At 45.7% G+C, this 14,444-nt stretch overlaps 1 protein-coding gene across 1 annotated transcript in view; it reads right to left on the reverse strand.

The window, feature by feature from the left end:
- Positions 1-2,724: 2,724 nt before the first annotated feature.
- opn4a (opsin 4a (melanopsin)) overlaps positions 2,725-14,444 on the reverse strand; it is a 36,293-nt gene continuing 24,573 nt past the window's right edge. The window contains exons 4-11 of the mRNA XM_031579166.2: positions 14,400-14,444; positions 12,825-12,996; positions 12,184-12,345; positions 10,689-10,796; positions 7,649-7,844; positions 6,507-6,677; positions 4,546-4,614; positions 2,725-3,690 (exon numbers count right to left, since the gene is read on the reverse strand). The exon at positions 14,400-14,444 is cut by the window's right edge and continues 159 nt beyond it. Coding sequence (XP_031435026.1) covers positions 3,454-3,690; positions 4,546-4,614; positions 6,507-6,677; positions 7,649-7,844; positions 10,689-10,796; positions 12,184-12,345; positions 12,825-12,996; positions 14,400-14,444 — 1,160 coding nt within the window. The 3' untranslated portion in view covers positions 2,725-3,453. The remainder of the gene's footprint in view (positions 3,691-4,545; positions 4,615-6,506; positions 6,678-7,648; positions 7,845-10,688; positions 10,797-12,183; positions 12,346-12,824; positions 12,997-14,399) is intronic.

The following is a 14,444-nucleotide window of genomic DNA, read 5'->3' on the forward strand; positions in this document are numbered from 1 at the left end:
GCATATTTCCATCTGCAGTGATCTAAATTACTGTAAGTTAGGTTTTGAACTGAAAGTTAACTGTTTTGAACAGAGTATCTAAACATCGGCAAAAAATGCTGTAGTTGCACAGCGTTTTGCTGGTAGTGAACATTGACTGAGACAGGTATCTATGAATTTCGGAAGAAGGTGTCATTGACTGCATTTGTATCTAAGCATAGGGGCAAGTAACCACAGTTTGGTTCACATAGTCTACTGGTATGCTCGGTGTGTTAAGTGTTTTGGGAATGTGTACATGGTATTGATACAAGAGTTAAAATGATTGGAAAAAACCGTAAGACTTTCAACATTAAGACAATAGAACAAAATACATAAAATGTATAAAATGAATGTCCATTTTTTCACATTACTATTAAAGCTTAAAAAAAACAACACATTCAGACAGGTCAGAAAAGGTACAATACCCGGGAACTCACAACGAAGTATAGAAGTCCAAAGTGGCAGCGGTTAGAGGGAAACATCACCTACTCCTCCAATCACGCCTCCAATTCTACCTGCCTTGCCTTTATATACTCTAGTGCTTTACGTACATCAGCATCAACACTGCAGTGTTGATGATGACCGCGCTAACTCGACTAACACCCCCCGGCGCTAGCTTTGAAGGTGCAGCATAGCTTTTCCAGCGTATCACAGCAGCACACTGGTATTAGCAAACAACACGGTTTGTACGCGATAAAGCACGATGAACGTCGTCTGAGTCCCAAACCTGAGCATAGCTACAGCACGCCACCAGAGCATTGATAACGCATGATAATGCATGATAATGCATGATTATACATGATAATACAGGAACACCACACTGCTTTACATGTAGCCTATTTTTGGTATAGTGCGCATTGGCTCCTTTCCTGTTCTCTGTTAGGCTCGTATGTAAGGCCATGACATTTGAATTGCAAACGGGTTAACTATTTCCGCAGAATTGTGGACCAACCTGAAATTAAATTGTTTTTTATGCATAAACTCTAAGTGACTTCCTCCCTCAAAAATGAACGCCAAAGGTCTGTTCCACCTTTTGGACATATGACCTTCGGACATACACTGTGACCTTTTGGACATACACTATGACCTTTGTGGAGAATTTCTTTGACCAGGTGGCTCCTGAAGAAGTCACCAGAAGAAAAGAGGTGCTTGACCAGAGTAATGATTATCTACAGGTGTTCCACCCTGTTGATTACTACTGTGCATGAAGAATGAGCCATAGATTATGAGTTTGCAATCAAGAAACGGTGAGGTGATGCTGCCTACAGACCCTGACTGGAGGTGTAGAGGTTCATATCACAGTAGATATTGGTTCCATTTTGCAACAGAAAAAAACACCTCTCTTAGATTCCACCCAAAGTGCATAAGGGGGCCTCAACATTACCCTGGAGGGGATAGTGGGCTGTAGACAGTTCTGCTGAGAATATAGCATGTGTCTAAAGAGCATTTTCTCTGATGCTCAGCTGTTCATAGATTCTGCTGGGGGTGTTTTAAATATGACATGTTTTGAGTCACCACCCTGCCATTTCCAACTCCAGCACTGTTGGTATGTTGGATTTAACTAACCTTGTTCCACTATTTTAAACTCCAGCACTGCATGTATATTGGATTTAACTAACCTTGTTCCACTATTTTAGACTCCAGCACTACATGTACAGTATGTTGGGTTTAACTAACCTTGTTCCACTATTTTAGACTCCAAAACACATTCTTACAATCTAGAATTTTAGATGGATTTAGCCAATGGGGTTAGTTTCTAGGTGCTCCCACCTACCTAAATGCTCTTGTAAGGGCAAATGTTACACCCAGGATGCTGCGCTCTTCTAGTGAGCGTCGTTTGGCACTGCCGTCTGTGCAAGTACGGCAGTCCAGACTATTCTCATTTGTAGTTCCACGTTGGTGGAATGAACTACCCAGCACTACCAGAGCAGGGGCGTCCCTCTCTACCTTTAAGAAGCTTTTGAAGACCCAACTCTTCAGAGAGCACTTCCCATCCTAACTGGCACTTCGACTAGTGCGTAACTTGCAATTACAGCAGTTACATTTCTGCACTTCTTTCTTTCTTTTTATTTTATTTTGTTATATTTCTTATGTAAAGTAGTATTTATTTATTGTTACACCAGGTTCTATTGCTCTTAGCTTGACTGTTCTCTCCCTTGTAAGTCGCTTTGGACAAAAGCGTCTGCTAAATGACTAAATGTAAATGTAAATGTAGTTTAGGTGAAAAAAAAACCTGGTGTTGCTGGTGTTGAAAGCAAGTGGCACAGGAAGTGGTGCTAATGGCAACCAGTTTAGTGAACTCAACACCCGTTTCCACCACCATTAACCCAAAGGCCTTATTGGTGGCGCCCCCTAGTGCTCAGGATATTGTTGGGTGTTTTCTCAATTTGCTAGGTTTATCATTTTGGTAATTTTCGCTAGAAAATTTTAAATAATTCTACACTTATGCCAAAAACGTAATTCCGAAACATGGATAAAAAGACAGCATTTCTTAGTGTGGAAAATGTCCATTCTATGAATCTATCGTCTCTATGTCATGCATTTGATTCCATTTGTCTAAAGTTAAAGTTAAACTAGCGCTTAACTTGCACTTCAGCAGTTACATTCCTGCATATCTTTTTCCTTTTTTCTAGGTCGTTGTTTTCTAATTCTCATGTAAAGTAGTATTTATTGTTACACCATGCTTTTTATTGCTCTTAGCTTGACTGTTCTCTCCCTTGTACGTCGCTTTGGACAAAAGCGTCTGCTAAATGACTAAATGTAAATGTAAATCAAGCCCTGCATAGAATGCAAAGTAACACTGGGAAAAGTGTCCACTGTTTCTTCAGAGTTGCATCATTCTGTTTGTAGAGGCAATTATATATTATTGACCAAGAAAGCTACATACGGTACATATTTAAATGACTTATTCCGGGACAACTGTCTGACATCAGCCATCACTGATGCAAATCAGACCGACATTCAAAAACACATTCCTGCTATGGTCATCTGCACGGACATCTTGGCTACAGCTCTAAGGTGTGGGCGGCAGGCAGTTTAAATATCATCTAGCCCCCTGACTGGATGCAAGATGTGTGTACAGTATCTGCTGGAGTGTGTGTGTGTGTGTGTGTGTGTGTGTGTGTGTGTGTGTGATGTGTGTATCTGCTGGAGCTCATTGCCAGCAGGTTGCAGGTTGCAGCCATAAATGTCAAGGGAGCTTATAAATTCATTTTGAGAGAGAGAGAGAGAGAGACACGGAGAATTTTTTTTTAAATGTGTGCAATGGTTGAGAAAAAGAGGAGAGGGCAATATCAGAGGGGACGGTAGGATCGAGAGTCTCCTTGGATACCCTCTTAGAACTACACTTCAAAATGCTCCTTGAGATATAACAAAAAATGAAGACATAACAAACCGAAACAAAACAAAAACAAACAAAACAGACCAGCGAATGATTCAGCACTGGGGGGCGGGGTCAGAAGCGGAGGGAAGGGCGGAACCCTTCGGGGCACTTCCTGGCATGTCAGCAGTGACAGACCCCTTTGCCACGCTGCCATTGGTCAGCCGGGATCCGTTGCTACGGCAATTGAACCTCAGGGAGGACAGGAAAGGGCTGGACTCGGAGGTGATTACAATGCTGGGGATCCGGCCAATCACTCCTCTGGAAACCACCCCGTCTGCAAAGTCTCCACCCTGCCATAAAATAAAACACCAGTCAACACCTAGCTAGAGAACCCTCACATGATATCTCATCACTTATATTTGGTCCTAACCCTGGACTTCCATTGAGGGCAAACATTTCCCAAAATCGCTAGCTCAACATTAGCGTCACTAACACAATCTGAAGCCTTCTATGCTAAAATCAATAACAATGATTTCATTCCTCTACATTATTGTGTGTTCATTAACGTATAGAGATTAGGTCGGCATGCAAACACTATAACGCAAGACACTTCATTCCCTCTCCTACGGTATCTCCAGGTAATGAGTGCATCCAACTAGAGCAGGGATGGATGGAAGGGCCACTCTGTCAGGAAAGGCCCCTGTGATTTAATTATGACACTTCTTCTTTAACACTGGCTTTAGGAACACACTGCGATTTAATTATGACACTTCTTCTTCAACACTGGCTTTAGGAACACACTGAGATTTAATTATGACACTTCTTCTGTAACTCTGGCTTTAGGAACACACTACGATTTGTTTTGAACCTTAGAAAAAAACGCCGGAACATTCCTTTGGTTGTCCTCGACTACTTCTTTAAGGTATTTCAGAAGCACCATTCGCCAGACACTCAGAACAGATGCTGTGAACACTTGCATATTCCTCCGTTGGTCGAGTGCATTATCACTTAACACCCTTGAGAGAGAGAAGCTGAGACCTCCTCAGCGCTGTGACCTACTGACGGGGCTGCGATGACAGGCTGATATGCCCCGCACCGCACCCGAGGGGCAACACATGAGAACCTGCCCCAGTCACACGGGCCAGCAGATAGATACAACTGGACCTGATTTTCACACACTGGCAGGGGGGGGCGCTGGGACTTACCCCCGGGGGCAAAGACCGGTCAGGGTGACCCGCTCCAGCCACAGAGATGTCTTCAATATCAGAGGAGGTCTGTGAGGAAGAAGAAGAGGAAGAAGAAGAGGTGTGTGTGTGTGTGAACACGGGGACTGAGCGCAGAAAAATGGAAACAGAACAGGCATGTCATTCCTATGTGAAATACATAGTATGTATCTTGTTATGGGTCATTTGGCCACATCAAACCTTTACTTCAAGGTTGACTTCATAAACAGGAGAGCATGTCGAACTGTGGCAAGAACTGAGCTCAGCTTATTCAAAATAACCTGATGGTGTCTTTTGAGCAAAAGCAAAACTCCAGAGCTTTCACAGGATCTCTTCCTGCTTCTCCTCTGCTCCCTCACCTCATCCCTTCAGCCCCAGCCCTGATACACACACACACGCACACACACACACACACACACAGACACACACACACACACACACACACACACACACACACACAGACACTTGGAAGTGTGAAAGAAAACCATTTTCATTTCACTTGCCTTTTTCAATTACTACCCCTCTACAACAAGCCATGAAGGACATTTTCTTGTCATTGGTATCTGATTACATGAGTCGTTTTTCGTGAAAGTAAATCTTCCCATTTCTGTGTTATCATGAATATTATTATAACATTGTATTAACTGGAAGACAGTTGACAAATGAGCAATGAACATGTTCCGGAACTTGGCGAGCTCAGAGACGGAAATAAAGAACTGCCACGTGGCTAAAACAACAGAAACGCACAACCCTTGCTACAGACTCACACATAGATAGATAAATGCCATTCTTTCTTGTCTGCTGAAGGAAGAATGGCAGGTGCCTGAAAGCTCCTGCGGTCTACGTGGTTCTGCGGTCTGCGTGGTTCTGCGGTCTACGTGGTTGCACATTAAAGCCATGCTCAGCAGCTAGCGCATTAGCGTCTACAGGAGGGGGTAATTTGCCAGACCTCGTCTCCTGGGGCTTTGAACTAAGAAAGGACTCCCATCAAATACACACATTGTATAATTTCACGCGTTTAGCGAGCCAAGGTCAAACACTGGTCCCCGTGGTCCCCCCCCCGCCTAACATGAGGCAGCAGTGGTGCATCCTTCAGCTGGCGGAGACCAATCAGGGAGTGCATTTTTTGGGGGCAGAAGAAACGTAACTTGATTAATGCGGGGGTTTGGACAGACAGAGAGTCCATTCTGATCCACATGTTTTATTACTCGCCTCCCCTGTTCGAAAAAATGTGTCTCTCTCTTCTTCCCTGTGTTTCTTTTTTCAACCACGGAGTGTGAAACACAGATGGGGTCCAGCTGCTGCCTTAGCTTCAAACACACAGACACAGTCACACACACACACACCCACACACACCACACACACACACACACACACACACACTTGAAACACACATACACCCACCCACACACTTGAAACACACATAGCTGTGCTAGACTCTTCAGTAACCAACATCCCCACACAACACACACCCACACACAACATCCCCTCACAAAACATCCCCTCACACACACACACACACCATCCCCTCACACACACACACACACACACACACACACACACACACACACACACACACACACACATACCACCCCTTCATACACTCATACACTCTCATACACTCTCATACACACACCCATACACAACCGTGACATCTACACGTATGCACCTACTCACAAAATAAAAACACTGCATACAAATTATAGAATATTACTGAAGAGAAGGTCACACACTCTTGTTTTTTTTTTTTTATCACCAACATCATAGCAGACAGATCACATCAGAGCAAGCTATGAAAACCACCTTTCAGCTACTACTGAACTCCATGCTTCCAGCATTCTTTCTAATAAAAGCTGCTGTTCATTCATTCATTCATTCATTCATTCATTAACATTTAGCCGTGACATTTCCACACCCAGGCCAGCATTAGCTTGAGGACTCACCTTCTCAAAGATGCCGGAGTCGTGGTTCTTGAGCTTGGACTTAAGGCTGGAGGAGCCGCAGGGCTTTACGTCAGGGAGCTCCGCTGTGTCCTTACTGATGTCACACGACACCTGCCGGCTCACGGGCCGCGAGCCACAGCTGGAGATGTCAGCCTCTGTGTCTGTCCAGCCCTGAGGAGGAGGATGGAGAACACACATCTCACACACACACACGCACACACACACACATCACACATCACACATCAAACATACACGCCCACGCACACACACACACACACATCACACATCACACATACACGCCCACACACGCACACACACGTCACACACATCACACATCTCACACACATCACACATCAAACATACACACCCACACATCTCACACACACACACACACATCTCACACACACACACATCACACATCAAACATACACGCACACACACACACACACACGCACACACACACAAACACACACACACGCACACACACACACACACACACGCAGACACATCAAACATACACACACACACACACCCACACATCTCACACACACACACACACACACGCACACACATGCACACACATCAAACATACACGCACACACACATCAACCACATCAAAGATACACGCACACACACACATCACACACACACAAATACACCAACAAATGTGAAAACAAATATCAACAGATTCACACTTCACATACACATACAATCAAGCATACAAATGTAAAAATGGACCTAAACACAAGCATACATTAATCATACCACCCCCACCCCCACCCTACACAGATGCACACACACACACACACATGCACATGCACACGCACACGCACACATACACACATATACACACACACACACACAAGCATTCATAAGCTATGATGACTGAGTAATTAGCAATGTCATAGAACTTTCACAGTTAGATAACTAAAGTCCCTGATGACAAAAGAACTGTCACTCACAAGGACATGCAAAGCGACGCACAGCCCACACACACACACACACACACACACACACACACACACACACACAAACACACACACACACACACACACACACACACACACACAAACACACACACACCGACACAAGAGCCACACACACACACACACACACGAGCCACACACACTGGCGGCGCTCACCGATTCGCTGTCAGAGGCGGAGGAAAGGCGGGGCTTGACGGAGCTGGTGCGGCGGAAGTGTGTGCCGATGTCGGAGGACTGGCTGGTGACGGTGGAGCGGCGGGTGGAGGCGAAGCTGCTGTGGGTGGAGCGCAGCTCACGGGGGGGCACACACAGCAGGGAGCCCAGGCACGGGATGTACTTCGCCAGGGCAGACCTGGGGCACACACACACACAACACACACACACACACACACACACACACACACACACAACATACAACATAAACACACACACACACACACACACACACACAACATAAACACAACACACACACACACACAACATACAACACACACACACACACAAGCACAAGCACACACACACACAAGCACACACACACACAAAAGATACATGCTGTGAACACGAATGCACTGTGCACATACTGCACTCTTGCATGACATTCTATGAGCAGACACAAGGTCATTCCCATTAGAATACACCCACACCTCCAGACACATTATACTAAGCTAAATGCCTCGGGCTGTAATGACAGGAGCATAGAGGACACACACACACACACAACATACAACACACACACACACACACACACACACACACACACACACACACACACACACACACACAACCCACCCACACCCACACTTCCAGACACATTATACTAAGCTAAATGCCTCGGGCTGTAATGACAGGAGCATAGAGGACACACACACACACACACAACATACAACACACACACACACACACACACACACACACACACACACACAAACACAACCCACCCACACCCACACCTCCAGACACATTATACTAAGATAAATGCCTCGGGCTGTAATGACAGGAGCATAGAGGAGTCCTACTTGTCAGCTCCCCATATGTGTGGTTTGATGGCAAAGCACACATGTGTCCTAATAAGACATCTGAGGACACAGCACCAGCCAGACAAGGCCTCAAGGCATCAGGTGGTTGCTTAGACAGAGGAATCGCCTGAACTAGTTGACCCCTTTTGCATACACCTACACACACAGCTGTGCGCACACACACACACACACACACACACACACACACATATGGAGAAGAGCGCTTTTCACATTATCTAGCCTCTGAGGTTGACACTGCTCAATGGGATAGGGGGGGTTTCTCTGTATTACTTCCCCAGCACAAGCTCTTGAAGGAGGGATGAAAGAGTGGGACTGTGACCCCCCCCCCCCCGACCACGGGGAACTCGGACTGGGGTGAGGAGGAAGTCTTTCCCAGGGCTGGAAATGTGAAACAGCTTGTCTGCTAATGCTCAAGGTCATTCCAGGTTGACATCACACAAAGGAAGCATGCCTCAGTATGGTGTGCTTTCAAAAGTTTGATGCAGACAATAGGCCGTATTCTTGGGTGCCATTCAAATTGTGAGTCAACTGCGAGTAGCTAAATTGCAAGCAAAAAGCACTCTCCTAAAAACCTCCGAACATAGTACGTAAAATGCTTCACAAACACCACATCTTAGGAATAATGATGATCAAAAAATGTAATTGGGCTGTCATGTAGAATGATGACAATCCACACCCCGTCATTACATATAAACATGCAAAGGCACTCGTCTAGATTCTCAGACGTGACAGAAACCCGTCACACTACTACGTGCTTCAGTGACCAACTCCTCCAAGCACAAGCACAAGATCGGCTATGTGTGACTGTCTAGAGAGTCGAGGTAATGTTTTATTAAAAACAAGATTAATGTAGGTTAATTAAGGGATATTGACTAGTTATGAACTGGTACAGTTATAAGTCGGTCGGAGGAAACAAAAGACTCGGTTTTGTCAGTTGTCAAGGTTACTGACATTGATTCACATAAAATGTTTGCAATTTGTTAGTTTCTAATTGTAACATAATGTAATCTTTATTATATGTTTATCACATTAATAGAATGAGTTTAGGGTTAATAATGACATACAGCATATATATACCACTAGAACTACTCTAGGACCTCCAGTGCAGACCTAGCCTGGATACCTGACCGAACTTAGCCCCGCCCACAACATTTGAAGTCGGGAAGTTCGGTCTGGCGTCGCTCCATTAGGGAGAAATTATCTGCGAACAGAAATGGTCTGACCAATCAAATTGTCAAGGCGGGCTTTATACGATGATGGACAGATGATCAACAGTAACGTAATCAACCACGTCAGCAACACACGGGTTGAATTCGTTTTCAACAAACATGGCTGCCGCTGGAGAGCCAAAATGTATAGATTCGAGTCCATTTAGAAATTGACAGTGCATTCATTTTGAAAGAGGAACAGAGAAACGCGATCAAGGCATTTGTCAATCGAAAAGATGTTTTTGCCTTTCTTCCTACGGGATCCGGTAAAAGTTTAATTTATCAGCTGGCCCTGGTCACATACTACGTTGTTCTGATTGGTTGTAGGTAACCAATTGAGCGAAGAGGCATTTTTTCTCCTGGTTCGGTTGAAACACGCCCCATAATCACAGCCCAATGGCGTGGTATCAGACTCATATTCTGACTAGAATTATGAGTATGACATCGTGAGGCTAGTTCAGACCTCCACCGTGGCCCAATGCCCGATCTCTCTCAATGCTAGAAAGTGGGTCCCCCCATTGATCCGGTTCCGCTCTTAAATTGAATGGGCTTTTCTTCTGCCCATGCTCCTTAACACCTTATGCCTCTGGCATCCACCGCACATACTGAGGTCAAAGGTCGTACATACATTTAGAGATGGAGAACAAGGGGCATTCAGTGTGCAGAGTGTGTCAATTCCTCCCAAATTCTGAGTGTGTGCAATATGTTTTCTTTCTGAGTGTGTGTGTGAGTATATGTCTGTGTGTGTGTGCGTGAGTGTGTGTGTGTGAGAGTATATGTCTGTGTGTATGTGTGTGTGTGTGTGTGTGTGTGTGTGTGTGTGTGTGTGTGTGTGTATGTGAGTGTGTGTGAGTATATGTCTGTGTGTATGTGTATGTGTGAGTGTGTGTGAGTGTATGCGTGTGTGTGTGTGAATATATGTCTGTGTGTGTGAGTGTGTACTGTGGTTACCTGTACTTGGGGTGTGTTATAGCATAGATGATGGGGTTGTGGATGGCAGACGCCTTGGCAATCACAGCAGGAACTGAGTTCATGTATGGAGTCAGCATATCAGAATACCTGTGTGAGGGAGAGAGGTGTGGAAGAAGGGAGAGAGAAGAGAGAAGGAAGAGAGAAGTGGAGGAGGAAGAGAGAAGTGAAGAAGGGAGAGAGAAGTAAAGAAGGGATAGAGTAGTGGAGGAAGAAGAGAAAAGAGAGAAGGGAGAGAGAAGTGGAGGAGGGAGAGAGAAGTGGAGAAGGGAGAGAGAAGAGAGAAGAGAGAGAGAAGAGAGAAGGAAGAGAGAAGTGGAGGAGGAAGAGAGAAGTGGAGAAGGGAGAGAGAAGTGGAAGAAGGGAGAAAGAAGAGAGAAGGAAGAGAGGTGGAGAAGGGAGAGAGAAGTGGAGGAGGAAGAGAGAAGTGAAGAAGGGAGAGAGAAGTGGAGAGGGGAGAGAGAAGAGAGAAGGAAGAGAGAAGAGAGAAGTGGAGAAGGAAGAGAGAAGTGGAGAAGAGAGAGAGAAGAGAGAAGGAAGAGAGAAGTGGAGAAGGAAGAGAGAAGTGGAGAAGGGAGAGAGAAGTGGAGAAGGGATAGAGTAGTGGAGGAAGAAGAGAAAAGAGAGAAGGAAGAGAGAAGTGGAGAAGAGAGAGAGAAGAGAGAAGGAAGAGAGAAGTGGAGAAGGAAGAGAGAAGTGGAGAAGGGATAGAGTAGTGGAGGAAGAAGAGAAAAGAGAGAAGGAAGAGAGAAGTGGAGAAGAGAGAGAGAAGAGAGAAGGAAGAGAGAAGAGAGAAGTGGAGAAGGAAGAGAGAAGTGGAGAAGAGAGAGAGAAGAGAGAAGGAAGAGAGAAGTGGAGGAGGAAGAGAGAAGTGGAGAAGGGAGAGAGAAGAGAGAAGGAAGAGAGAAGTGGAGAAGGAAGAGAGAAGTGGAGAAGGGAGAGAGAAGTGGAGAAGGGATAGAGTAGTGGAGGAAGAAGAGAAAAGAGAGAAGGAAGAGAGAAGTGGAGAAGAGAGAGAGAAGAGAGAAGGAAGAGAGAAGTGGAGGAGGAAGAGAGAAGTGGAGAAGGGAGAGAGAAGAGAGAAGGAAGAGAGAAGTGGGGAAGGAAGAGAGAAGTGGAGAAGGACACAGGTGGAATAGAGAACCAGAGACAGAGAGATAAACACACAAACACACCAAAAAAAGGTAGACAGAATGGGAGGAAGACAGTGAAGAGATGGTCAGAAGAAAAGAGGGGAAGAGGAAGTGAAGAGATGGTCAGAAGAAGAGAGGAGAAGAGACAGTGAAACAAACAGAGAGAAGTGATTACTCTGTGCATACCTTGTGTTTATGCATTATGTTGTTGATGATAAGTTGTTGATTGAGTTAATAAGTTGTTGAGATTAAAAACACAGCTGTGTGTGTGTGTGTGTGTGTGTGTGTGTGTGTGTGTGTGTGTGTGTGTGTGTGTGTGTGTGTGTGTGTGTGGCAGCGCTCACCCAGCGAAGGCCGTGAGGGCAACGGCGGAGTAGGGCGACCAGGAGATGACGAACAGCATGATGGCAATGAAGGCGATCTTGGCCATCTTCCACTCATTCTTCAGCCGATGAAATTTCTTTATGGAGTCCCTGGTGTTGTTGCCACTGATCTTGCTTACAGCACTATGACACACACAAACAGACACAGACACAGACACAAACAGACACAGACACAGACACACAGACACAAACAGACACACACACACACACACACACACACAGACACAGACACAGACACAGACACAGACACACAGACACACACACAGACACACACATACACAGTCACACACATACACAGTCACACACACACACACACACACACAGACACAGACACACACAGACACACACACAGACACACACACACACACACACACACAGACACAGACACACACACACACACACACACACAGACACACAGACACAGACACAGACACACACACAGACACAGACACAGACACACACACACAGACACACACACACACACACACACACACACACACACACACACACACATATATATAGTTAACGTTATATACAATATAGTTAGCGCGATCCAAACCTATTTGAATAGAGCTGGTGAGAATCCCAGGCTGGAGACTGACTTGTTGGTGTTGCGGATGGCTCGAAAGATGAAGAAGTAGCAGTAGATGATGACGATGAGGGGGATGAAGAACACGAAGCAGAAGAGCAGCATGGTGTACGCCCGCACCGAGGGGGTAAAGGTCATGTAGTCCCAGGTGCACGAGGTCAAGAGGCCCTCAGGGATGTACGCACCTGACAGAGAGGAAGACAAACAAGAGAAGGGAGCGGGAAGAAGAAGAAGAAGGGGATTAAACTCCACCATTATCACCACAGTCTGCCATTATCACCATTATCACCACAGTCTGCCATTATCACCACAGTCTGCCATTATCACCACAGTCACCACAGTCTGCCATTATCACCATTATCACCACAGTCTGCCATTATCACCAGAGTCACCAGTCTGCCATTATCACCAGAGTCACCACAGTCTGCCATTATCACCACAGTCTGCCATTATCACCACAGTCTGCCATTATCACCATTATCACCACAGTCTGCCATTATCACCATTATCACCACAGTCTGCCATTATCACCAGAGTCACCAGTCTGCCATTATCACCACAGTCTGCCATTATCACCACAGTCTGCCATTATCACCACAGTCTGCCATTATCACCACAGTCACCACAGTCTGCCATTATAACCACAGTCTGCCATTATCACCACAGTCACCAGTCTGCCATTATAACCATTATCACCACAGTCTGCCATTATCACCACAGTCACCACAGTCTGCCATTATTCAATTCAATTTTATTTATATAGCGCCATAACAATACAATTGTCTCAAGGCGCTTTACAGAGCCCAGAGCCTGAACCCCCTTAGTGCAAGCACAATGGCAACAGGGGCAAGAAAAAACTCCCTGTTAGGAATCTTAACCACAGTCTGCCAAAATCTTACAAGTCTCACAAAATCACCACAAGGAGACAAAGAACCAAAACAACATTAAATGACATAGACTCAGCACATTCGTGAAGGGCCCTCTAAAATAGCAAGACAGCGAGTTTAACGTTCGAATCAAAGTCCATCAAAAGCTATGTGGAGGCGAGTTGTCTCTCCTTGCATAACGTCTGCAGATGGGCTGGTGTGTGTTTGTCTGTCAGGCTTGTGCCTCTGTGTGACGGAGGCGGCTGCATGCTAATCAGCTGAGACGGAACCAAAACGGCCCCGGGAGGCGCTGGCGGAGGCAGACGCCCTTCACACGGAGGGACTGGGGACGGGTGCAGCGTGTCTGGGGTGACGTGTGGCAGCACCGGAGACAAACATAGAGAGCGCTGGAGGGGAGCCGAGGAGCTCTACCCAACCCAACCCACCAACACCACACCCCCCCCCCCCACCTTCAAAAAACACACAGTATGACTACTGCAATAAAAGAAAAAAAAAGAGGTTTACAGATTCACATTTTCGCAGACGGAGTCCGCATACACTGTTAACAGTCACTGGGTTCATTCATGGTATGAGACATGATTTGGAAACCAAAGAACCAAAGAAACTGAGTAAAAAAGAACCTGCATGTTTGTGCCTGAACACGGCTCCCTTTATTCAAAAACAAACAAACTTCCCCTTTTCCCCCCTCCAGGCCGACTCACTCCATCCGAAGAAGGGGGGCAGGCTCCAGCCCAGCGAGTACACCC

This window comes from Clupea harengus, chromosome 13 (assembly GCF_900700415.2).
Source record: "Clupea harengus chromosome 13, Ch_v2.0.2, whole genome shotgun sequence".
NCBI classification, from domain to species: Eukaryota; Metazoa; Chordata; class Actinopteri; order Clupeiformes; family Clupeidae; genus Clupea; species Clupea harengus.